This window comes from Pelodiscus sinensis, chromosome 3, assembly GCF_049634645.1.
Source record: "Pelodiscus sinensis isolate JC-2024 chromosome 3, ASM4963464v1, whole genome shotgun sequence".
NCBI classification, from domain to species: Eukaryota; Metazoa; Chordata; order Testudines; family Trionychidae; genus Pelodiscus; species Pelodiscus sinensis.
The window spans coordinates 150,654,473-150,679,736 of record NC_134713.1 but is presented as its reverse complement, the minus strand read 5'-3'; the positions used below and the strand labels follow the sequence as shown (position 1 = coordinate 150,679,736).

Here is a 25,264-nt window from a genome sequence, read left to right as displayed (position 1 = left end):
TTCCTTTATGCATTCAGGTTTCATATAGTGCATAATTCATCTTCAATTTACATGTTGCAGCATATTCTTATTCTATTTATATGCATTTTCGAGTTGTTTCCCTCTTCTGTTTTATTTGCAAATCCTTTAAAAATATATAAAACCTCGGGTTATTCACAGCTACACTTTGCTCACACATTACTCTGAGTGTGTTGGCTAAAGCTGTTTGTGCTACAGGCTTTATTTCTGGGAAGTCTGCAGAAAAAGAAATGAGATTACTCTTTGTCCACTGAAAAATATACATTTCAACATAGAGGAGAAAGACACTTTATTTATGCTATAACTTCTTACTATGAATGGCATAAAAGTAAGTACCCCTCTTTAAAACTCTGTTTAAAAGTGACAAGTGCCCTATTCCTATGAGTTTGAGACAAAAGACCTCTCATTGAAATAACAGGCAGAATCCAAGCTCCATTGAAATAAATAGCAAAATTCCTATTGATCTCAATAAGTCAAGGATTTTATCCCCTTTGATATCCATGGGAGCAGGAGGAGATCCAAGCCCTGTAAGTATATTAATTCATAAGTGACTGTCTGTGAGCTTTGAAGGCTAGAGGTGACTCAGTTTCTGAACCTTTATAAGTACAGTAAAAGCCCAACCCTGCAGTTCTTATGGAGCCAAAATTCCCATAAAAGAGTTGGCTTAATGCTGCTAAAATATGGCTTATGGCACCATTAGAGTGTATCAGAAATGTATGCATTTGGGAGAATTTGCCCCAGTAACAGTTTTAAACAATTTTCAACTGTCATGTGTTGTTTTGGATGTATTTGCATCTTATAACTTGAAAGAAGTATTTCCCCTCTTCTGAAATATTCTGCTTCACTCAACTCCATTTCCTTAAAATAATACAATTTCAGGCTTTCTGTATGAGACCATGACAAAGTGATTTTATAGCCAGTACTGAAAGTGACTAAACTTGACAACAATTGTATTTCATGACAATTTCTGCTTTCATGTCCTTAGCCTGCTTTCCTATCATCAGTTATTTTTTCTTTCTTTGCATCCTCTCCCTCCTTCCCTCTCTAAAATGTGAAATATTCCATATCTCTGCATTGGCTGGAAACAAATCCCTTTACCAGGAGTGCATTTTAATGGAGAGCATGCTTCAGTTAAGTCACCAGAACCTTAACTGTATAATATTCAATTTCTTACCAACCCAGAACCAAAGCTTTTCATTGAGAGCCATGTTCATAAGAGTAGTGGAAAAATTACTATTACAGAACTAAACCAGATTAGGGGGGAATGTGAATTAGATTTGGTAACAGATGGTGCTGTGGAAATTAAAGGTGCTTTGCGAATGGAAGCGACAGCAGCTTGCCTCTTTCTCTCTGTCTCTCTCTTTCATGCTCTTGATAGACGGGTATAAATCACAACAATCCCGTCTTGACAGCCAATTTCGAGAATTTGATCTGGTTAAAGACATGGCTTTCCTGCTCCACTCTCCGAAACCAGCTTCTATTTTATTTTTATACAGCACCTTGTCATATTTAGGAAAGTGGAATCACCTGCCTCTCTTTAATGAAATTTTCTGTAATTACAGTTTTAGCTCTTTAGAGTTAATTACTTTTTCTATTCAGCTGGAGTTCTCAGAAATGTCTCTCTGGGTTTTTTCCCTCTCCCCGCCTCATGCATATTGCTTTAATTTTTGTAAAGATGCTGTTTATTGTTGGAAGTTGTTGTCAGATCCATTATAATTAAATCATAATTATCAAAATCATTATTGTGTAGAGAAAAAGAAATGCAAACAATTGTTGAAGTTATTGCATCTTTTTTGGCAGATAAGAGAAGCCTTTGAGGAAACACTCCAAAGCTTGGGAGTGAGGAGGGTTTGCTTTGTTTTTTAAACCAGATCCAAGAATCACAGAGAGAGCTAGATATCATGCTTTTCTTGCTAATAAAAGCCACTTAAATTGATGTGGCACAGTGGCCCAATGAGGGCAGACAAATGCATAGAACTGAGCAGCAAGTTACAACTTTTATTAAACCAGGGCTGGCCTTACCATGAGGCAAACTGAGGTGGCTGCCTCAGGTGTCAGACTGTGTGTGTGTGGGGGGGGGGGGGGGCGGGGGGAGGCGCCGGGGGGCGCCACTAGGACCCAAAGTGTAGAAAATTGTGTCTGCTGACAGTGCATATGTATTCTCTCTGCAGTACCATGAGAGTAGAACAGGAAGAAGGCAGAATTGAGACCTTTCAAAGTTTTGGCCCAAGTGAGTGGGTTTGGAGGCATCATTTGAGCTCCCCCGCCTCACGTGCAAAAATGTTGTGGGCCGGCCCTGTATTAAACTCTAGTGTAAGGGAGGGTCTTATCTCACCCATCACATACACTTTCTTATACTAGGCATTTAATTGGTGTGTGTGTGTGTGTGTGTGTGTGTGTGTGTGTGTGTGTGTGTGTGTGCGCGCGCGTGCGCGCGCAGGTGGGATTACAGGGCTCACTACCATATAAACTGTAACACAGGGTAGGCTCTCCTCAGACTAATCCTCTCCCCCCCCCCCCCCCCCCCCACATATGGCTCCGCTGTCTCTGGATCCTAGCACCTTTCTAGCTATGGAGGGACAGAGGGTGCTGAGGGTGATGACCTTAGGCCATGAAGGCCACAAGGTCTCACCCTATCACACCAAAGCAAGGCCGATCACTAAAATCCCAGGTTTTGTATTTCTATGAGTGGTTAATTTTTTTTCGTTTAACCACACTGGGGACTGGCTGCAATAGGCAATAAATACATAACCCCATGCCCCGGAATCTTGATTAGATACTCAGTGCATGATTACTTAACTCATGGTGACTTCATGGTGATGCACGACAGGCAAAAAACTTCCTGGTCCTCTTCTCTACCATGGGCCAATTGGCAAAATCCTTCCTGACCCCCCTGAGCCAGTTGACCAGCTTGACCTGCAGCATATACAGTACCAGTTTCCATTGCTAGGTTGGGTGGGTAGGGTGGTGCTGGTAGAAGGATCCATATGGTTGGCTGGGTCCTGAGGAATGCGAGCCAATCAGCATCCCTCTACAAGAGCTGGCAAATGGGTGCCATAGAAGTTACCTTGGAGAGTGCCCCTTTCCACCTCCGCTTGCTACTGGCACTGTTCCTCTTTGACTGCTAGCCCCATCAACTTCTCCTCCTGTTGATGTGGTTGGACAGCTGGATTTTATCTGCCTGTAGCTATTTCTTCAGCCTCTGCCTCTGATACTACATTTGTCAGGAAAGTCCAGAATAATTCCAGAGCCATTGTTTGTTCATGTAAACTTGTCTCCCATCCTAGGGTCCAGATTTTAAATTCGTGCCCCTGGTATGAGGATAGGAGAGGGCTGTGGGTGCTGACTACAATTAGGGTGGCAGATTGGAAAATGAACAAAACAGACACTGTGCTTTGTGGTTTGGAGATTCCTCACCATATGCCAAAGGTTTTCAAAGTGGAAAAAGGGGAGAAGAAACAAAAAGAAAATGAGGGAGAGGGGCACTACCTGTCAGGGATTGAAGAGAAGATTCTTAGCAGTTGGTAGAAATAAAGCTTCCTACTGGCAGTCAAATCAAATGTAGTAACAACTCAGCGACTCCCTGCTGCTAGCTGACAGCATGGTGTAACACACAGGGACAAACATTCACTTAAACTCTGATTGCAGGAAAACCGTCATTTTCCAACTCGCTGAGTATTTTACACACGTGCATGCATGTGGGGAGAGGGGAAGGGCAGGAATTGGGACTAACAGGACCAACTGGGTCATTTACTTCAGAACTTTTCATCCTAACTCTTTGGGAAACTCAGGATCTAATGTCATTCCTATTATGCTCTTTCTAATTGTTCTTCACTATCTAATTGATCTTGGTGAAGGAATTATACTTAATCTATTGCATAATCTATAGAAAATCACTGAGGGAATTAGGGAGAGAGAGAGAGAGAGAGAGAGAGTGTGCACGCGCGCATACACACCCACACACACTTCCTCTGAGAGTCAGCAGAAAATCATTGAGACTAAGATGATGATAATGCAAACTTTGTCTATTTTCTTCTCATCTCCTCCCGCCTCCCTCTCCCTCGTACCTCCCATCCATAAGCAACAAATGACAAGTAGGTCCCTCAGATCTACATTACTGCCTTTCTGACCGGTACATGCAACTGCTTTTGATGCTGTAATCATTTCAAAATAATCCCTCCCTTTGGAAAGCCTGTTACATTCTTGAATACAATCTTTGATTATTTTTATAGTCTGTGGAGACTCTTCTTAAACTAGCTGAAAGTAGAGTTGATTTTCTTTTGCCATTTCAACTGATTTTTTTTATTTAAAAAGAATTCCCAAAATTATAGTTAGGAGATGCCATGTCACTTAACTTCTCCTGAGGCTGAAATGATCAGGTGGACTCCACCTGGCATCAATAATCTCAGTTAATGTTAATATAATTTTAGATCCCAGAAAGCTATCTGGATTTTTAACCACCTGGTTTTCACTCTGTCCTAATGTGTAGCATTAAGGAAAATAGTATGTTCATAATTTGAGAATAAAATTGAATAAATGTGTTGTTGTTCCAAGTCTTATTCTCACAGAATGAATCTTGGCCAATAGGCACCATGGACATAGTAGGCATGTCCCAGTCTTCCCACTATACCTCTTTGTAGTACAGACAGTCTCTTAATATACATTTGTACAACTCCTGGAAGGACTGGGCCCCAGTTTAGTTGAGTCCTATAAGCACTAGTGTAGTATAAATAACAAGCTATGGGATTCGAAACCAACAGGTAAACAGGGAAGTTAGATATAAAAGCTAGCATTTGAATAATATCACAATTGTGGCTCCAAATACCAACCATATTCCCATTGTACGGGCCTGTGAGAACAAAGAAGGAAGGAGAAAATGAAGAATTGTGAATCAGCCTTCACTTTTTTGCTTGTTCAGTATTGCTGATCTGTGTAGGAACCTTCATACACAGTATATATCAGCACACACGCACACATTCCTTTTTTGATGTGAGTTTCAGACGCCGGGGAAAGATTTTCATTTAGCTGTCATCCGCTTCTCGTGTTGGCTTCTCTTCACTGTGTTCCTTCCTTTGAGTGCTTGAAAACTGAATTGTCTGAACACAAGAAAACTCTATTGATCCATATTTCTATTTGAAGACTTAAGATTTGTAGAAGTGGGTGACTTTTTTTCTGCAGAAAGCTTACTGCAGAGGAGGTCTGGTAGTAGCATAATAAAATCTCAACAGATGAGTGAATGTTACAGGTTTATATACAATATTAGACTTCAGTTTGTGACACACATCTGCAGTTTTTGGCTTACTTGTTAGAGGCTTCCCGATACCAGTATGTCATAATGACATACATTGTTGTCCAGTATCTCTAGTGATCTTGTTCTTGTCCAGATACCTGGGGTACGTCTAGACTACAGGCTTTTTTCGACATAGGCTTTGTCAACAGATACTGTCAACAAAGTCTCTGTCGAAAAAGAGCGTCTAGACTACAACCAGTATTGTCAACAAAGCAAGCCACTTTTTCGAGAGAGTCCAGATACTCTCTTTCGAAAAAGCACAGTTTGCATGCAATAGCGCCTTTTTTCAACAGAGTTCTATCGAAAAAAGGTGTTATTCCTCATAGAATGAGGTTTACCGCCGTCGAAAAAACTGCCACGTTCTGTCGACTTACTGTCGACAGAGTTCGGCGGTAGTGTAGACGCAGGTATAGTTTTGTTGACAAAAGCCCAGGTGTGCTCAAGATCATTTTTTCTTCTTCCCTCTGAAGTTTTGGTTCCCAAGAGAGTACCTGGGACACAGAACAGTGCTTGTGTGGTGGGATAAAATTTAAATTTTGCTGCCTGCAATTGCTGCACATTTAAACCTTACAAGTAATTTTAGGATTCATGTCATGGTCTTTATGATCTGTGGGCTCAGTACGCTAGAGAGACTGTGTATGTGTAAGGATACATTTAATTAATGCTATATTAATGCATATATACAGACTTGTTAAAACACTTGGTTTGTCTCAGTAATATTGATTAAATAGCAATAGTTTAAGTGTATTTTTGCTATGATTATATTACTTCAAAGTAATCAGGGCAATAGTAATCATCAGTGAAATATCACGTTCGTTCTAAATTAATGCCATAAGCATTGATTTGAACTTGGCAGGAAAGGGAAGCTCTTGTTCATAGAGTGCCAAAGCCCAGTTTCCATGATTAAAATGAGAGTTTTGAGTATAATCTCAGTTTGTATAAGCAGTGTCTATTTTATAGGCTTGTAGGTTACTCAATACTAGATCGGTATCCATTATATCAAGGAACACCTGAGGCAGTTAATTATGCAAAACATCATGTATGTAATTACATGGTATTATTATGCATTTAGCAGCTTTATTGATTTGCCAGTTGTTCGCTTATAGTATTTAGTGCTATGAACAAGAGATGCTCACCCTAAATTGAAATAGGTCCCAGGAAATGAGCGAAGGATAAATTACACCAGTATGCATTACTGCCTCAGATGTAATCCTTAAGTGTGGAAACTGTCACTGTGATCATTTGCAACACATTGTGAGATCACAGGATCATTTCCCTCCCATTAATAGTATATCAATCAGGAAGTGTGGGGAATCAACTTGCAGGTGAAAGGAGCGATTCTGATTACTTTCCATAAATAAAAAAAAATGTAATGCAAAAAGGTTAAGCATATTCTCCCTAACTTTACAGAGCATGGAATTATTATATTTGAGTCAATAGTTGGAAAATTGTGCAATACTATTGCAATGAAGTTGAAAGTCCTGAGCTATTGGCTTTTGAACTGAGAACAAATGATTGTGCATTCCTCCATTTTGGTGCTGGTGAGTGCACTAGTGTGGCTTAATAGGCCACATGCAGATAGATGATACCAGTTGGGAAGCTGGAACTTGGGTGCAGATTTTGGAACTCTAGGTATTGTGAGCTACTTCTTGCAGTAACTTGATGTCCTCCTACACCTCTTCCACAGCTTTAACTGTCAGCAGTTCTAACATCAGTCCTGGAGAGAGCTGTTTGCTTGCTTTAGCTCCCCTGATAATGATGAAATGTTGAAGATGTTAGAAAAAATTAAAAAGGGAAGAATAAATTTAAATTTCAGAGAAGTTGTTCACCATTTGTTAAACCATGTAGAATGCTATGGCCAGCTGAAGCACTCCTCAGAAGGCCATGTCTGGATGTTTGCTAATGAAGGTCTAATGTATAAGATAGGAATTGGTGGTGGTGGAGAGGTCAGGATTAGCAGTGCTTACTTTGCAATTAATGCTCTCATCCATTAGGTTAACCAGGCAGACCTTAAGATATTTCTTATTTAAAAAAAAAGAAATTCTTTCTGTTCCTTCCCCCAAAGAAGCTAGTGCACCTTAATGCAATGATGATATGTTAGACCCAGCAGTTGTCAAAGCACCGTATTACTGTGATGCCGTAATGACACCCTGTCTCTGTAAAGCAGTCATGTTTTCTGAAATCACACGTTGCACCGTTGATTTCTGACATGACACTTCATTCAGTCGCTTTCCCTTTCTTCAGCATTGCCATTCTCTGACAATAGCAGCTGGTGCCCATTTTCCTACTAAGTGATTCACATTTTGCCACTTTACTAGAGTGCAATTAGCTGAAGCAGAAAAAAAATTCCTCGTTGTAAAGTAGTTCAGTTGAAATTGTAACTCAGCTCTGTAACAAGAGCTTGTGAGAGAGTCTTGAGGAGACTTGGGTGTCAGTGCAAGAGGCAACATTTTGGTTTCCTTCCATACACATGCTTTTTTCTTTTACATTCAAAGAAACAAAATATAGGAAATCACTGGCGCCCGCCTCATAGTTTTCTGTCTATTGATTTTGGTACAGAACAGTGCAACATTACTAAGAGGCAAACATAGTGTGTGAGAGGAAGGTTGGTCTTTGTGGTTAAAGCGTGATCCTGGGAGAATGGCCAGCTGAGTTCTATTGCTGACTCTGTTGTAGACTTCAGGTTTGTTTCTGTGCAAGGCTTTCTTGCCCTCGACAATGTGGGATTGCTCCCACCTCTCAGGGATTGTGTGTGTCTAACCCAGTTAAATGTTTGTGAAGTGTTGGAAGAAAGTGGATAAATGGTACTCTGAAAGTGCCTGTGAGTAAGTGTGTATATCTCACTAAGGTGAATTTCTAGCAGTTGCCATTAACATGCTGTAGGATCTATAGCACCTAAGAAATTCTCCTTTAAAATAGAAAATAGTTGTGCCAACTCGTATAACATTCTGTGAAAGCTTGTAAATGTCTGTTGATTTATTTATTATGTGATGACCAGTGCGATTACTGGGAGAAGGGGTTGCTCTATTCTAAGTGATGCTACCATTGCAGTAGAGTTGAAGTCAGTGGATCTGCACTGGTGTAACAATGAGCAAAATATGGCCTATTTTCCAAGTTGCTGCTATTTGTATTTTTTTTTCTTTTTTGAATATGTTAAATACGGAAAGGAAAAAACAAAATTCTAAGCAAATAGCTCAATCCTGCCATCTTGGTTGTGGAATAGCTCCTGTTGGCCTCAATAGGAAAGTTTTCTCTGATAAGGCTAATTGGGCCTAATTAGTTTATGCATTCCACTAGGACATTGATACTGATTTAACCAATATCAGCACTGTCAATATCATTTGCAATGTAGCAGGTAGCTAGTAATATAAATGTAATGCCACTAACAACTGCATTTAATGATATTTAGAAAATTCTTGGCCTTCTAGAAAAAGGTGGCACGCTAAATATTTACCCCTGTTTTATTTTAAAAGCTTTTACAAGTGGTTTTAAGTGCATTTTTAGCATTCCCTCTATAACTTTTGGCCAATAGCCACTGGATCATAGAGCTAAACTTTGCTCATATGAAGGATTTTTGTAAGTTGGCATTATAGCAAACATGAAGAGAATTAACTTAAGAAGTACTTCAATATGAAAGGTTTAAAGTGGTCTGTTTTCCTAGGAATCTATTCAGGCATGGGACTGTTAGAGCAAACTGGAGTTGATGTCTTTGTGGACACTGAATGGGGGTTGAGCCTAAAGTCAGTAATATCTCCAGTTTTCTTTACAATTCGCTGGGAGAGGTTTTAGAAAGCACATGTTTGTATACCCCACCTCCTGTAGAGCTACCATTCATTTGACTTAAAATAATAATAGAGAAAAAGAAACAACCCCACTAAGATTTTAAATATATATCGAGAGTACATTTTTATATGAAACATGTTATTTCTGTTCATATATCTTAACTAAATTTAGGTTTTTATTCATCCAATGTGACCTAAAAAAATTCTGCATTAACAGCACAATGTGGAATTGGGCTTATTCTCTTTGAATGCAGATAAAGCTATCATCTTGAAAATAGCTCTGTCTGACAAAAAGGTGTTCTTTTGAAATAAAGTCTTATTCACTACGTTCCTCTTAGAGTTAATGTGAATTTTAGTGCCTCTAATTTTAGATTGAAGTGAGGTCTAGAATAAAACCCACCAGCTGACAATTGAATTTATAGATAGTTGTGAATATTTCAGGTTTGAATAATAGAGCTGTAGACTTTCAGAGACAGAGAGGAAGACAGAATTAAGCTCCAACTATAGTTTTAGAATATAATGCAATTGTGTCTAGGAAGTCGTCAGTGTAATGAGCTAAGTAGTAATTAGAAGGCAACACTTTTACTGAGATCTGGTTCAGGCATTATTCCAAATGTTTAGTGAGATTGCTTGATGATGGCCCAATCTGTCAAAGGTGTAGCTGGCTCCTGAGCCTCTTCTATTTGAAAGTAGTTCAGTAACAGAGAAATAAAATCAGCATGAAACATGCTGTTGTCCACTCACTGCCAATATAACAAATATATGTACATCCCTTATTTGGCTCTATTTCTTCAGTCAGTTGAGCTAACTTTTAATCCACTGAAAACTACTATTTTCCCATCTCCTTGCAGTCGTCAGTTTGAACTATTCTTCTGTTCTCCAAATGTCCACCAATCCAGTTTGCAGTATTGAAACTGCAGCCAAGAGCAGATAAACTTTGATTAGTATTAGAAACTACCACTTCAAAACCATCTGCAGACTAGTTGTAGGCTGTATAGCACTGATGATCAGACCATGAGCTATTAAAGAGGGAAGAGAATATTTTGGCTGTAACTGCTTCCAGTAGAAGAAACCCATTTTTTGCAGCAGTTAGACAACATGCATTTGGATATTAATTAGTTGTTGACTTACATTAAGTAAGCAAATGATTGTTCTGTGAATGGGAAGGTGACATCAGAGCTTGTACTATAATAAATTATTCACTAAACTAGAGCAAATTCACCAATGGAGCAACGAGAGACTAGAGAACATTGTAGCAATAATGATTTTATACATGGAATCACATAAAAAAGAAAGCTAAAGGAAGACCTGATAGTTGTATTCAAGAAAACGCCTTCAGTACACAGAAATAAAAAGTCCTCTATGTTTGCAGATTGTGAAAGAGTTAATTGATATTTTTATCAGAGCTGTATAAAATTCATTATGTTAGAACGACAGAGAGAGAGAGAATGAATATGTTTTAGTATCCTAATAACTTCTAACTCTAGTCTAAGATTGTAATGTATGTGAGAATGGTCCACTAATTATAAGGTAATAAGTGGAGTGGTGGTGTAAGTGCTCTAAATTAAAAGGAATTTGCAGAGCTGCTGTAAGTCAGTGCCGACCCGCTTTCTTTCAAATGTTGACTTGAGAAAAGTGCTTAGCCCAGAGTGCAAGTAGTAGAGAGACAAGAGAGAGCTATCTAGTAATTACAGCACTCATTAACAGTGATGGGTATAAGGCAGCAGATACATAAGGAAAGGCATGCACTGATGCAGTCTGGCAAGGGGATTCCCTCTGAAGGACAATATAAGCAGGTGGCCCAAAGCAATACGATATTTTCAAGGATTTAACCTTCCCATTTCCTTGGTTTTTGCTGACACATAATGATTTTGCTCCCTCCATATCCCAGATAAATATTGTGTTTAGAGGTAGTGCATGAAGTTTCCACTCCTCAGTCTGTTTTTTCCCCCCTCATATTTATTTCACATGCAATTTGTGTTTGATATTCTTTTTGGTAAAATACATCCCAATAACCAAGACTTGATCACCACCTAAATCTCACTTTGAAAATATCTTACTCTATGTGTATGTTTCTATGCGTATGTTTCTAGTGAGCCAAATTCTAATCTTGATTAATATGGTGTAAAAATAACCTGAAATCTAATTGCTGAATTTATTTCTGATTTACGCTGATGAATCTGACTGCAGAGCTTAAAGCTGTATCTGAATTTTGTTATTGTACATAAATGTGAGCCAGAGAGAGAGAGTCTCAATATTGATATGAAATTATTTTAAGTCTGCCAGATTGTGTGCTGAAAACTTAACTACATTCGATTTTAATGTGGTTGCTTCCACAACGATAGTATATAACCACACTTGGGTAGGCTTATATAGTGGTAGCATTCAGATGAGAAAAAGTCATCAGAGACTTGTTCAGAACTATCATCTGTGGATTGGTAGCTCCTTAGAGGAGTAACAGAGACTCTGTCCAGCACATCATTAACCACTCTGGCTTAAGGCACATCTATACATCAGGGCTAAAACTGAAATAAGTTACGTAACTTAAGCTATGTCAATTCCGTAGTTTAAGACATAATAGCTTACTTTGGCTTTTTGGTGCTGTCTACGCAGTAGGAAGTACGAGAAAAAGCATTCTTCTTCTGACTTCCCTTACTCCTTGTAAAATGAGGGTTACAGGAGTTGAAGTAAGGTGTCCTCCAGCTCGACATTATTTTGACAGTATGTCGAAATAACTACTTGTTGTGTAGACAGGGACTATGTTATTTATAATGCTGCTGTGTAGACATAGCCTTTGTAATCACAACTTTAGTTCAAGAAGATAACATCTGATCATAGCCCAGCTGATGATTATTCTGCCCTCCAAACGCCTGCCAAAAAAGGACAGTAAGCTTTATAAACCTACAATACAATGGGGACTAATTTAGCTACAACTACTCAAAAGAGAGATCTTGGAGTCATTGTGGATAGTTCTCTGAAAGCGTCCACTCAGTGTGCAACGTCAGTCAAAAAAGCAAATAGAATGATAGGAATCATTAAAAAAGGGATAGAGAATAAGACAGAGAATATCTTATGGTCTCCATATAAAACCATGGCATGCTCACATATTGAATACTGTGTACAGATGTGGTCACCTCATCTCAAAAAAGATACACTGGCACTGGAAAAGGTTCAGAAAAGGGCAACAAAAATGATCATAAAATCATAGAATCATAGAACTGGAAGAGACCTCAGAAGGTCATGAAGTCCAGCCCCCTGCTCTAGGCAAGACCAATTCCAACTAAATCAACCCGGCCAGGGCTTTGTCAAGCCGAGACTTAAACACCTCTAGGGATGGAGACTCCACTACTTCCTTAGGTAACCATTCCAGTGCTTCAAACCCTCCTAGTGAAATAGTTTTTCCTAATATCCATCCTGGACCTCTCCCACCACAACTTGAGACCATTGCTCCTTGTTCTGCCATCTGTCACTACTGAAAACAGCCTCTCTCCATCCTCTTTGGAACCTCCCTTCAGGAAGTTGAAGGCTGCTATCAAATCTCCCCTCACTCTTTGCTTCTGCAGACTAAACAGACCCAACTCCCTCAGCCTCTCCTCATAAGTCATATGCTCCAGCCCCCTAATCATTTTGGTTGCCCTCCGCTGGACCCTCTCCAATGCGTCCACATCCTTTTTGTAGTGGGGGGCCCAGAACTAGACACAATACACCAGATGCGGCCTCACCAAAGCCGAATAAAGGGGAATGATGACATCTCTGGATCTGCTGGCAATGCTCCTCTTAATGCAACCTAATATGCCATTAGCCTTCTTGGCTACAAGGGCACACTGTTGACTCATATCTAGCTTCTCATCCACTGTAACGCCCAGGTCCTTTTCTGCAGAACTACTACTTAACTGGTTGGTCCCCAGCTTGTAACTATGCTTGGGATTCTTCTGTCCCAAGTGCAGGACTATACACTTGTCCTTGTTGAACCTCATCAGATTTCTTGTGGCCCAATTCTCCAATTTGTCTAAGTCATTCTGTACCCTATCTCTGCCCTTAAGCGTATCTACCTCCCCCCCCCCCAGCTTAGTGTCATCCGCAAACTTGCTGAGGGTGCAACCCATCCCCTCATCCAGATCATTAATAAAGATATTGAACAAAACCGGTCCTAGAATCTTGGGGCACTCCGCTAGAAACCGACCGCCATCCTGACATCGAGCCATTGATCACTACTCGCTGAGCCCGGCCTTCTAGCCATCTTTCTATCCATCTTACCGTCCATTTATCCAATCCACAATCCCTTAACTTGCTGGCAAGAATATTGTGGGAGACCGTATCAAAAGCCTTGCTAAAGTCAAGGTATATAACATCCACTGACTTCCCCATGTCCACCGAGCCAGTTACCTCATCATAGAAGCTAATCAGATTGGTCAGGCACGACTTGCCCTTTGTGAATCCATGCTGACTATTCCTAATCACTTTCCTCTCATCCAAGTGCCTCAATATGGATTCCTTAAGGATCCCTTCCATGATTTTTCCAGGAACCGAGGTAAGACTGACCGGCCTAGTTCCCTGGATCATCCTTCTTCCCTTTTTTGAAGATGGGCACTGCATTTGCCTTTTTCCAGTCATCCGGGATTTCTCCCCATCTCCACGACTTTTCAAAGATAATAGCCAAAGGCTCCACAATGACATTTGCCAACTCCCTCAGTACCCTCGGATGCACTAAGTCTGGACCCATGGATTTATGTACGTTTAGCTTTTCTAAATAGTTCCTAACCTGTTCTTTACCCACCACGGGCTGTCCATCTTCATCCCATCTTGCGTCACTTGGCGCAGAAGTCCAGGAGCCGATCTTGTCCGTGAATACAGAGGCAAAGAAAGCATTGAGTACTTCAGCTTTCCCCACATCATCTGTCACTAGGTTACCTCCTTCATCCATTAGGGGCCGCACACCCTCTCTGATCACCTTCTTCTTGTTAACATGCCTGTAGAAACCTTTCTTGTCATCCTTCACATCCTTAGCCAGTCGCAATTCCATTTGCGCTTTCGCCTTCCTGATAACCCCCTGGCATTCTCGAGCTATAACTTTAAACTCCTCCCTGGTCATTTGTCCAAGTTTCCACTCTTTGTAAGCTTCATTTTTGTGCTTAAGTTCACCAAGGATTTCCCCTGTAAGCCAGTCCAGTCTCCTACCATGTTTGCCTCTCTTGCTATGCGTCGCGTGGTTTCTTTCTGTGCCTTCACAGAATGATAAGGGGTTTGGAACGAGTCCCATATGAAGAAAGATTAAAAAGACGTAGACTTTTCAGTTTAGAAAAGAGGAGACTAAGGTGGAACATGCTAGAGATCTATAAAATCATGACGGATGTGGAAAAAGTGAATAAGGAAAAGTTGTTTACTTATTCCCAAAATAAAAGAATGAGAGAGAACCAAATGAAACTAATAGGCAGCAGGTTTAAAAAAAACAAAAGGAAGTTTGTCTTCACTCAGCGCACAGTCAACCTGTGAAACTCCTTGCCAGAGGATGTTGTGAAGACTAGGACTTTAATAGGGTTCAAAAAAGAGCTAGATAGATTCATGGAGGTCCATCAATGGCTATTATCCAGGATGGGTAGGAATGGTGTCCCTAGCTTGTTTGTCTAGAAATGGATGACAGTAGTGGGATCACCTGATGATTACTTGTTGTGTTCCCTCCCTCTGAAGCATTTGGTATTGGCCACTGTCATCAGACAGGATACTGGGCTAGATGGACCCGTGGTCTGACCCTGTATTGCTGTTCTTATGGTCTTATATATGTGAAAGAAAAGGTAGAGACTTTTTTGTTTAGCAGAGAACTAATATGCCAGATCAAAAGTCTTGTTGCTTTACTTAACGTACTCAATTCTGAAGACAAGAATTAAGAAATAAGGCAATCAAGAATCCTTTGAAAGATAAAACTTTTATCCATTTCCTCCTCCTTTTTTTAAACCCAGAAAGTAAAATGTCAGCTCCTATAGAACTGTAGATATATGGGGTACTGGCATAGTTATTACTGGTTAGTCTGAGGATAATGGCTAAAAAGTAATTGCAGCCAGAGATGATGAATCATTCCACTTAGATTTTTTGAAACTAGTGTCTAACCTTAATTATTTGTTAGAATCCTGAGATGAGGTTACTCCATTACTAAATAGCTGTACCTAATAAAGAAATTTTAAAAATAAGAGTAATTGGGAGATTTATTCTTCAATTCCTTGGTCAGATCAATAGATGATGCAGTTATGCTTTATTGAAAAGTGCTGACAAACAATAATTACTAGGCACAGCATTCATCAGTTCAAATGCAGAATGTTTGATCCTGTTGATAGTGGAATTTATGCAAGGAAAAAAAGCATTGGAAGGAGGGGCAAATGAAATAAATTCTCATAATCAAATGGGTTTATGAATTCCTGACTCACTGGATGACAAGTTCAAAATTTAGAGAGTTGGTTTGAAATCGACATGTAGCCTAGCAGAAAGAAAAGGGGGAGGGGAGAGGAGAGAGGATTTGGTCTCTTTAAAGTTTTTGTTTACTGCCTGTCTCAAGCTTTGATAAAACTCTGTCATGCCCTTATGCTGATTACCTTCATGTAGAACAAGAGGTATTGACTAACGAATGAATGATGTGCAGTCCCTAGCCCTTTCAGAGCAATCTTAGAGCACTGTCTTTAATACACATATTCTTCTCTCTCTCTCTTCCCCTCCCCCCACTCCCTCTTCCATAATGCAGGCTTCTCTGCAGAATGTCAAGCAAAGATCGACACATTGATTCCAGCTGTTCGTCATATATCAAGACGGAACCATCAAGCCCCGCCTCTTTGACGGACAGCATTAACCATCACAGCCCTGGTGGCTCTTCAGACGCCAGCGGGAGCTACAGTTCAACCATGAATGGACATCAGAATGGGCTGGACTCACCACCCCTCTATCCTTCCGCTGCAGGGCTGGGGGGCAATGGGCCTGTCAGGAAACGGTATGATGACTGCTCCAGCACCATTGCTGAAGATTCCCAGACCAAGTGTGAATATATGCTGAACTCAATGCCCAAAAGACTGTGTTTGGTGTGTGGTGACATTGCATCAGGGTACCACTATGGGGTGGCCTCTTGCGAGGCCTGCAAAGCTTTCTTCAAGAGGACAATTCAAGGTTAGTGTTTTTCACCACTTTCCTCTCGTCCAAACTAAAACTTTACAACCCTCTGTAACTCCTGTTCCTTCTCCCTCCCATAAATTGTTTCTTTCTGTTTTCAGGATCTGGTCATACAGATTTTACTCATGCAAAATTCTTCCTTCTTCAGTGGGAGTTTTGTCTGAGTAAGGACTGTAACTCTGGGCCCAGAGTCATTTCTCTTTTTACTGTCAGGCAGTAAAGGCAAAGCTATTTGGCACCCTAGGCATCTTCAGTTTTTATTTTTCCATAAGAGATCCCCATGGACACTGATAAATAATTGCTGTTAAGAAAACTGGTTGTTTTCTGAAGGTTGCCATGGTTACCTCTTAAGTGGGCCTCCTTCAACACACCCTTGTGGTGCATAAGCATAGTGTGGCACATCTTGCTCTGTGCTGTAGCACTGCGGCACTAGCATTGTTAGAGAAATCCAGTTGATTTTGTTTTAAACTCTAATCCATTTAAAGACAGAACCACATATAATGTGGTAGTATTTTGTGGGCTTCAGTGGGTGAATTACTGGCCTTTCACCTTTAAGATACTACAGCAGTCTTAACCAGATTCACCAAGTATCTGTCAGGTTACAACCTAAATGAAGCAAATTAGCAGGCTCTGGTCTCTGCCGCCTAGCCCATATAATTAACCTATTCCTGATGCTCATTACAAAGCCTTTACATATTCTGGCGTGAGTTAGTGTGAATGGAAATTTGCATGTCCATTGTTCTATCTGTGGAACCATTGGAATCCAAATAACCTTTTGCCCTCCTTTAGATATTGTCAGCCCAAGCAGAATTGCAGGTGCTTTGTTTAAAGAATGTGAAGCCATGCCTAGTCTGTAGTTATTAAACAGGAACTTAGTGTCACATTAAATTAAGGTCAAGCTTGGGTGCCTAAAATTAGGCACCTAAATCCCATATTTAGTCACCTTAATAAAAGATGTGTGAGTATCAGACGTGCTGAATACCTGAAATGCTCAGGGAAGGCAATTGGAAATGGGGCAGGAGCTCAGTATCTTGAAAAATAAGGTCATTTTTACTGAAGGGCTTAAATTTGGATTTAAATACCCAACCAGCATTTGAAAATTTTGGCTCAAGTATGTAATTATTTAAATTAAAATTGGGGGACAAATAATGACTATTGTTTTGATTTAACTATTCCCAGAGGATGGTTCTTGAGCCCTCTAGGTGCTGTGAGAATCCCCCCATTTTGTTTATCTGTTTTTAATTCCTTTCTTGCCTGCTGCCCCCCCACCCAAATACTTTGCATTGCTACAAACACACAAGCTCTCCTGCTGCTGCTTCTGAAGCTGCTTCTGGAGGTCCGGTGTCTTTTGCAGAGCAATGCGAGATGCTTGTTCCCTGATGAGGCTGAGTGGTGGCTTCCACTTGTCTCTCAAGTGCCTGCTTGTGAGCAAAAAATGCTCATGTGGATCTGCAACATTTGTCTCTCAGGAAAAATTACTGTTGAAATCCACAAGACATTTTAACACTAGAATCAGCTGTAACTTTTTCTTGGATCAGGAGTGCTGGCTTGGACCCATAACAAGACATTGCATTCCTGTTATCTAGCTAGATACCAGGCAATGGTTAAGAATATATCTCTGGAAGTTTAACATCCTGAGTAAATACATATATTATTGCATACTTGTTCAACCTTCGATACCTTCAGTAAATATCTCTCTCATTCAGCAAAGCCCTTAAACATATTTAAAGTTCAATTCAAGTCAATGGAACTTTAAGCATATGCTTATAAAGTTAACATATACTTAAGTGCTAACTGCATTGGGGCCTATATTAGTAGAAGATAGTCATTGTATGTTAACGAAATATCCACTGTTCAGTACAAATTCCAAAGAGAAACACTGAATTGCAGTTTTCATGGGTCTGACTTTTAAAAAGTTGAGACATAAACAGCCCAAACTTTGCAGCCATTTTGTTTGCATAGTTAAGATGCACATGATTAGAGCCATTTGAACATTAAATAACCAGTTTGAGTGCACAGTTATGGTAATTGCACATGCAGAAAGTCCATGCTGACCTCAGGCCTCGGCTTCATAGTAATCAAGCCTTTTGAGATAAATAATTTCCTTTGACCTTCAAGAATGTTATCAGCAAAACTTAACAGTTTATACAATGTAGGAGCAGTTATTATGTAGCTATTAAGGTTCAACTAACACAGGTTTTAATAAAAGACTGCTAGTTGATTACCATGCAATAACTATCCTACGAAACAGATAAACAATTATTTTAGATTTACCTTCATTAATAAAAAATGCCACTAAAATGTTTAACTCAGTAAAAAGTTAAATCCTGACTTTGGCATTGATGATAGCCTTCATTTTAATACCACATCAAAGAAAGTAAGTTTCTGGGTCCTGAAGCATAAGTCATGGATGTCATTCTCTAGATTAGCTCTCTGGACTTGTCCACCTAGCTCAGGTTATAACTGGCACCTGTGCAAAAGCTTACGGTAAGTATATAGTACTAGCTGCATCAGTAAGTATCACTGCACAATAATTTAGAGACAAAAAATGCTATGTTGTAAATAAAAGCATTGAATGGAATAGTAATAATAAAGGAATTCAAAGGAAGGCTAGAAAGATGCCACCTTAATAATGACTAGGCGGCTCCTTTTTTCAAGTTACTGAATAAAAGGTCCCAGCTAACAAAATTACGAGAATGCTTCCAAATCCCATTCAAGATAATAGAACTTGAGTACTTCAGTGGGTCAAATCCCTTGGACATTATAGATGAACTAAATTAACTAAGAAAAAAAGGTACTTTTTCTTATTCTAGGGGGAAATTCTGCCTTTGAACATATATGAAAGGCCCCCTTGATTTCTTTGGCTGTCTTTTGATTAAAAAGGTCAGAATTTGTTCCTAATAGTCCTAAAGGCAATTTCTCAATGTATAATTTCAGTTTGTGTTTCATTTCACACTTTACCTCCTTCTTTGTTTAAAAATTACTTGATAATTGAATAAGCATAAATAAGAATATAGACATTCACAAAGAGGAACATAAATATAGAATAGAGAACTGGGGTGATTGAGTAACCAACTCCTATGACTGCGTACATAAAAATTGCTTATCTCAAATAAAAGAATTGGTCCTTTCAAATGTTAATATTTCAATTCTGTTGGGAAATTAATCATAAATTTCAATGGAAAAAGACCATGTTTGACTTATCAAACCTTTCCAAGTTATCATTCATAAACTATTAAATTAGCTCAGGCTGCACAGCCCAATGCTGCTCCCCATAGACATCACTGGCAAAACTCCCATTGATTTGGCGGAAGCACAGTTGAGCTTGATGAAGTCAGGTTGAAGGTGAGCATTCTGCTCACTTACAGCCTGGTCCATTTCCCATTTTCCATTGCCTTTCCTGGTGCTGCATCAGCCACAAACCAGTGCTTGTCACCCTCGTATGCATTGTTAAAGGAGGATTTCACTAGTAAGAAAAGTGACAGTCCCTTTTTTGAGACAACAACAGTTTGCTCAAAATTTTGTTTTCAGTTTGAAACTTCCCACATTCGTTCTCAGCCTGAGGTAATTTAGGTAATTTTGTACTTAAATTTGAGGAAACAGCAATTAGTCTTGCTTTATAAGATGGGGAGGAGTTGGGGGGGAGAGGGAATCTATCCTGAATCCTTTTTTTTAGTTTTTCAGGCAGATAATCCAAAACCAGCTGGATATTGGAGAAAAAATGCATTTCTGAATGAGAGATAGTAACTCTGTCTGGAAATATTTTAAAATAAATAACTATGGGTATGTCTATACTACCACCCTAGTTCGAACTAGGGTGGTAGTGTAGACATACCCTATGTGATTGCAAATCCACAACTGAAGGTGCACTGTGAGATTTGAATACAATTAAATGCAGTTCTGCCTCCCCCACCCCTTCTGACATCACAAATGAAGGGAGAACTCGATGATCTGTCTGCTCAATGGAGCACTTACAGATTTGTTGCTCTTAGGTTGCTGCTTGAATAATTTACACGAGGGGTGACTGCAAATGTCTCACAGAAATGCGTAGATGCAGCCAAATCCACAACCAAATTGGCTTACCATCAGGGACACTAGAAAATAGCAAGTGCTAGACTAGTCCATTGATTTTTAAGGTCTCTCCACAGTTCTTAATACATTCGGTAATATCTTGAAAATGACCTTTCATTAAAATAAATAAAGGGTTCCATTTACATCCTACAGGTAGGTGCACAGGCCTTGTGCCGGGCCTCTTAGAATGTTGCATGACCCATATATTTTGTAAAGGGGTTTAACAGAGATATTAACAACCCATTACAGAAGACAAAAATGTGAATGGAAATTACTGCATGTGCCAGTGTTGCCAAATTATTCTTTGTTATAGGGACATTACATTTAAATTTTCTGACTTAGATTTTACACACATAATTACATTTACTAATATACAGCTGTCAGGACATCCTTTGGGTGACTCTTTTATTAAGATACATGCACAAAGGTCCTGTTGGCCTCTGTGGAAACTGGATGGGGTCCATGAGTTTTGAAAGGTTCAAATATTTTATTTTTTCCCCTAAATTAACTCCCGCTCCTCCCAAGTGACTGTCGTCTTCAACTTAGTATAAAAATGCAACAAGAAAACACGCAGCTGCTCAGACAACAGCCTGGTGGCAAGATTGGTGGTGTAACATTAATTATTGAGCAAAGGGAAAATGCTTGCAACAAAAGTGTAAATATTTTGGAGTTTCAGTTGTCATTTTTCCAGATTCCAGGGTGTTTTTAAAATGTCTTTTTCATTAAAAGTGTTGGATGGACAGCGCTGGAGACTGTAGTCTTCTCTTTATGCATTGATAGGTAAAGAATAGCTACTGAGAGGCCCTACTGTGTTTTCCCCACACTTTCATTTATGAGCCTCAACTTATGAGCCCAGGTAAGTTCTGTCCTTGTCCATCTTAGGTAAGGCAGCTAAGTAGCATACCAACCTGATTGTTCTCATTGCCTTGTGGATGCTTTCCCATTGGGAACTGGTCTGACACTGCTCTCTTTTCACATTGGTGTTGAAAATTCTTTGGTATTCACAGTTCTGTAGTAGTGTAGTTCCGAACGTATGTGTCCAACCTTGTTCAAACTACAAGCTAGACACCTTGGGTTGACCTCTTCAGTTATTCAAACTTGTTTTTACTTGGTTAATAATCAGGTTTTTCAACCCTCTTTTGAGTGCTGTGTTTACATATTGCTGAGCCAATTTGATCTGCAAATCTCTGAATACTATACAATAAAAAAATTAATTGTAATCAGCATGGTAATCAGGAAAGATACAGCTACTTATATAAATTCAGATATGGTGACATTTGAAATGTGCGACATAAAGTTAGTTCCTTGGTGCACATGACCAAAGTGACTTCCAAAGGTTAATTTACACATTGCTCAGCTGACTCCATTTGTAACATCCACATAACATTTTCTTGAGGAAATGAAAACAAATTAAACAAGACTTCATTGTTTTCCAATATCTTAATCAGGATTATGAAAGTAGAGGTGAGAGCGAGGAGTCTTGGTGCTTACTTTTGAGCATCACTGATGCAGTAGTCCATTGCTTTTGGCTTTAGTGCAAAAATGGCAGCCCTCCAGTGAACCTTTCCCTGTTACCTGAATGCACCATTACCTGATTAATTCATTCACCTTCCTTATATAAGTAAAAGTATTTGCATCAGCATTTTTTTAAAGAATATTTTAAGAAAGCAGTTATAAATTCCCTTTTTTTCCTACCATCATTTCTCTGTACCCATTAACCAAGCAAACTATTGAGAAAGTATTTTTAATTCCCTTCCTATACATCTTTTCATCCCATCATCATGTAAATGTGCATCTGTGGCAGCAAAACAAGATGAGACAATAAAGTATAAGCATGCTAAAATCCGGGAACCAGAGACAATTTTAAGAGTATAGTGCTGGTTCTATCATTTTTACTATCCCTGCTTCCTTTACGGCATTGTAAATTATATGCTGCATTTAGCTTAGATGAAAATGTGAATGAGGACTGGTTCTGTGTGCTATTTAAAACCCAGAAGAAACACTAGAAAAGGAAGAGATATATTGATAATTTTAAGTATAGTGGCAGCCACAGGTGCCTTATAATTAGGGCTAATTCTACATTTGTATTATGAACTTGAATTTTTGAAGTTGTTTCACTCATCTGGAAAATGTAGTATAGTTTGAAACGAGGTACGCAAGGTCTTAACCAGCACATTATTTTAAAAAATCATTTTATAATTTCTTAAAAATAATTTTTATTGCTGGCGAAAATTGCCAGATTGACAGTCCTGGAGGCTAAAGGGCTCTGTGCATCCATGGAAAAACAACAAGGCAGGAGCAGTGAAAGCTTCTCCACACTGCCCTATCGATATACCTCAGCACTGACCTAGATGGAACATCACTAGCTTTGAGAAAAAACTATCATCCTCAGAGGTCCAAGCCCTAGACCTATGCACCTATCTGAAGGCTGAAAATCTGGCCCTTCATTTATTCAGTTTAATGAAACTTCAAGTTTCTGTGCTCCTTAGATGTCTATGCTATGATTGCCAAGGAAGAGATGATTCAGTAAGATACAGAACATCTCTTGAGATGGAGTCAGTGCACTCATGGCCCACTAAAGAGAGATAATTTGACGCCAGTGGGAATCAACAACACTTGGCACATCTAGGAAGTATCAGTCACATAGTGCCAATTGTGGTGGTGGCACTCCGAGTGCAGAAAGTGGGGGCCCACAAGAGACCTTAAAATGACCTTGCCTCTATAGGTTCTGCTGACAAAAACTCCCCAAAGTCACAGATTCACTGGCACTGGGAGATAGGCTTCCATCATCAGGTGAATTAAGTAAAACCCTGAATACCAGGAAGACACACTTGAAATTCTTCCCAAGGGACACCTCAAGCTCTTTTGCGGGGGGGGGGAGGGGGGGAGAGGGCAGGAAGAAGGGGAGAGAGAGGGAGGGGGAGGAGGGAAAACCTGCAGAAAACAAATGGTCTCTGATAGCTGACCTTTCAGGCTAGGTAGGCACACACACAGACCTCTTGTTACCTTCCAGGACACAATAATTAAATCATTGCCTTAAAGGTGATTTTAATAACAGCATAAAAAGATATACTTGATAAAGCATACTCGGTTGATAGGTGTTACAGAACAACTGAGAAATGAACAGATCAAAACACAAAGAAACAGTCTTTTTGGGCTGTAGCTTAAATTTGGTGAGTGGAGGAGGAAAGTGCATTTGACTTTCACAGAGAAGTTAACTAAACGCCAAACAAGGAAAATAACCTGATGGCGACTAAATGTATATTTTTTCCTATTACTCACTATCCACTTGAAGGTCCAGTCCATTTCCATGCCCTGTATACATTGTAGGCATGGTAGTCCTGCCTGGATTTAAACAATCCTGCTTTTCACAGTTCCTGGCCTTAGGAAAACAAAGAGAAACAGCAGCAGGTATTTATTTACCATTTAAATTTCAGCACTGTATCCCATTTGTTCTTCTGGCTCCCTGCCAACACCCTTAGCTACCTGAGTTTAAGAAAGAAAGAAAGAAAGAAACCCACAGAAAACAAATGGTCTTTGATAGCTGTGTGCTGGCCAGCATACCTCTTATCCATCACAGGTGGTCTTTTTGATACTGGATACTTGTTTACTGTAAATTAGACAGTTGAAACCATCATTTCATATAATACAACAATACCGAACAATATATTGTTGTCTAAATCTGCATGTAGTTTTTTATTACTTATGCTACAAAAAATTTAACAGGTTTTGAATATTTTTTAAATTCTTCTGATTCCTAAAGCAGAAATTATTGAGTGTCACAATGAATAGGCTGGAATTTTTTGCTAAACATTTTGAGGTTGAGGAGAGATGTTTTCAAAATCATCTACATTTTTGTTTTAACAGCAAGGGAAATCTACTATTGTATTTAAATTGTTGTAGAGACTTTAAAATTGAAGACCTTTAAAGCAAAAATTATAAAAATATCTAATTGTGCATGCCCAATTTTGTTCCTGTGGTCAACGGGTGAAAAAAAGTGGTCACTTCATTTGCTGGCTTAATCAGCTACAGATGAGACATGACAGAATTTAGAACTCTAAGTACAACATTAGAAGTGCACAATTAGAAGCCTGTTTGAGGACCCCTTATGAATTTGTCAAATTGAGTTTAACCTATACTTGGGTTTAATCTTTTAAAACCTTACTCCTCTGAGTAATTTTTACGCATTCAAGTAGTCCCTTTTGATTTCCAGTTTGATGTACATGAGCAAAGACCAGGTTTTGAAGAATTCAGACCTTAATCTCTGAACAAATCATAGAATCATAGAATCATAGGATAATAGGACTGGAAGGGACCTCGAGAGGTCATCGAGTCCAGCCCCCTGCCCTCAAGGCAGGACCAAGCTCCGTCTACACCATCCCTGACAGATGTCTATCTAACCTATTCTTAAATATCTCCAGAGAGGGAGATTCCACCACCTCCCTTGGCAATTTATTCCAATATTTGACCACCCTGACAGTTAGGAATTTTTTCCTAATGTCCAATCTAAACCTCCCTTGCTGCACTTTAAGCCCATTACTCCTTGTCCTGTCCTCAGAAACCAAGAGGAACAAATTTTCTCCTTCCTCTTTGTGACACCCTTTTAGATATTTGAAAACCGCTATCATGTCCCCCCTTAATCTTCTTTTTTCCAAACTAAACAAGCCCAGTTCATGAAGCCTGGCTTCATAAGTCATGTTCTCTAGACCTTTAATCATTCTTGTCGCTCTTCTCTGTACTCTTTCCAATTTCTCCACATCTTTCTTGAAATGTGGCGCCCAGCACTGGACACAGTATTCCAGCTGAGGCCTAACTAGTGCAGAGTAGAGCGTCAGAATGACTTCACGAGTTTTGCATACAACACTCCTGTTGATACAACCTAGAATCATATTTGCTTTTTTTGCAACAGCATCACACTGTTGACTCATATTCAACTTGTGGTCCACTATGACCC

The 25,264-nt window shown here is 39.5% G+C and overlaps 1 protein-coding gene across 10 annotated transcripts in view; it reads left to right on the top strand.

Moving 5' to 3' along the window:
• Positions 1-25,264, top strand: part of ESRRG (estrogen related receptor gamma) — a 537,949-nt gene that overhangs the window by 352,493 nt on the left and 160,192 nt on the right. For all 10 annotated transcript variants that reach the window (XM_075925198.1, XM_014580750.3, XM_014580752.3 and 7 more), the window contains one exon: positions 15,821-16,236. In XM_075925198.1, coding sequence (XP_075781313.1) covers positions 15,821-16,236 — 416 coding nt within the window. The remainder of the gene's footprint in view (positions 1-15,820; positions 16,237-25,264) is intronic.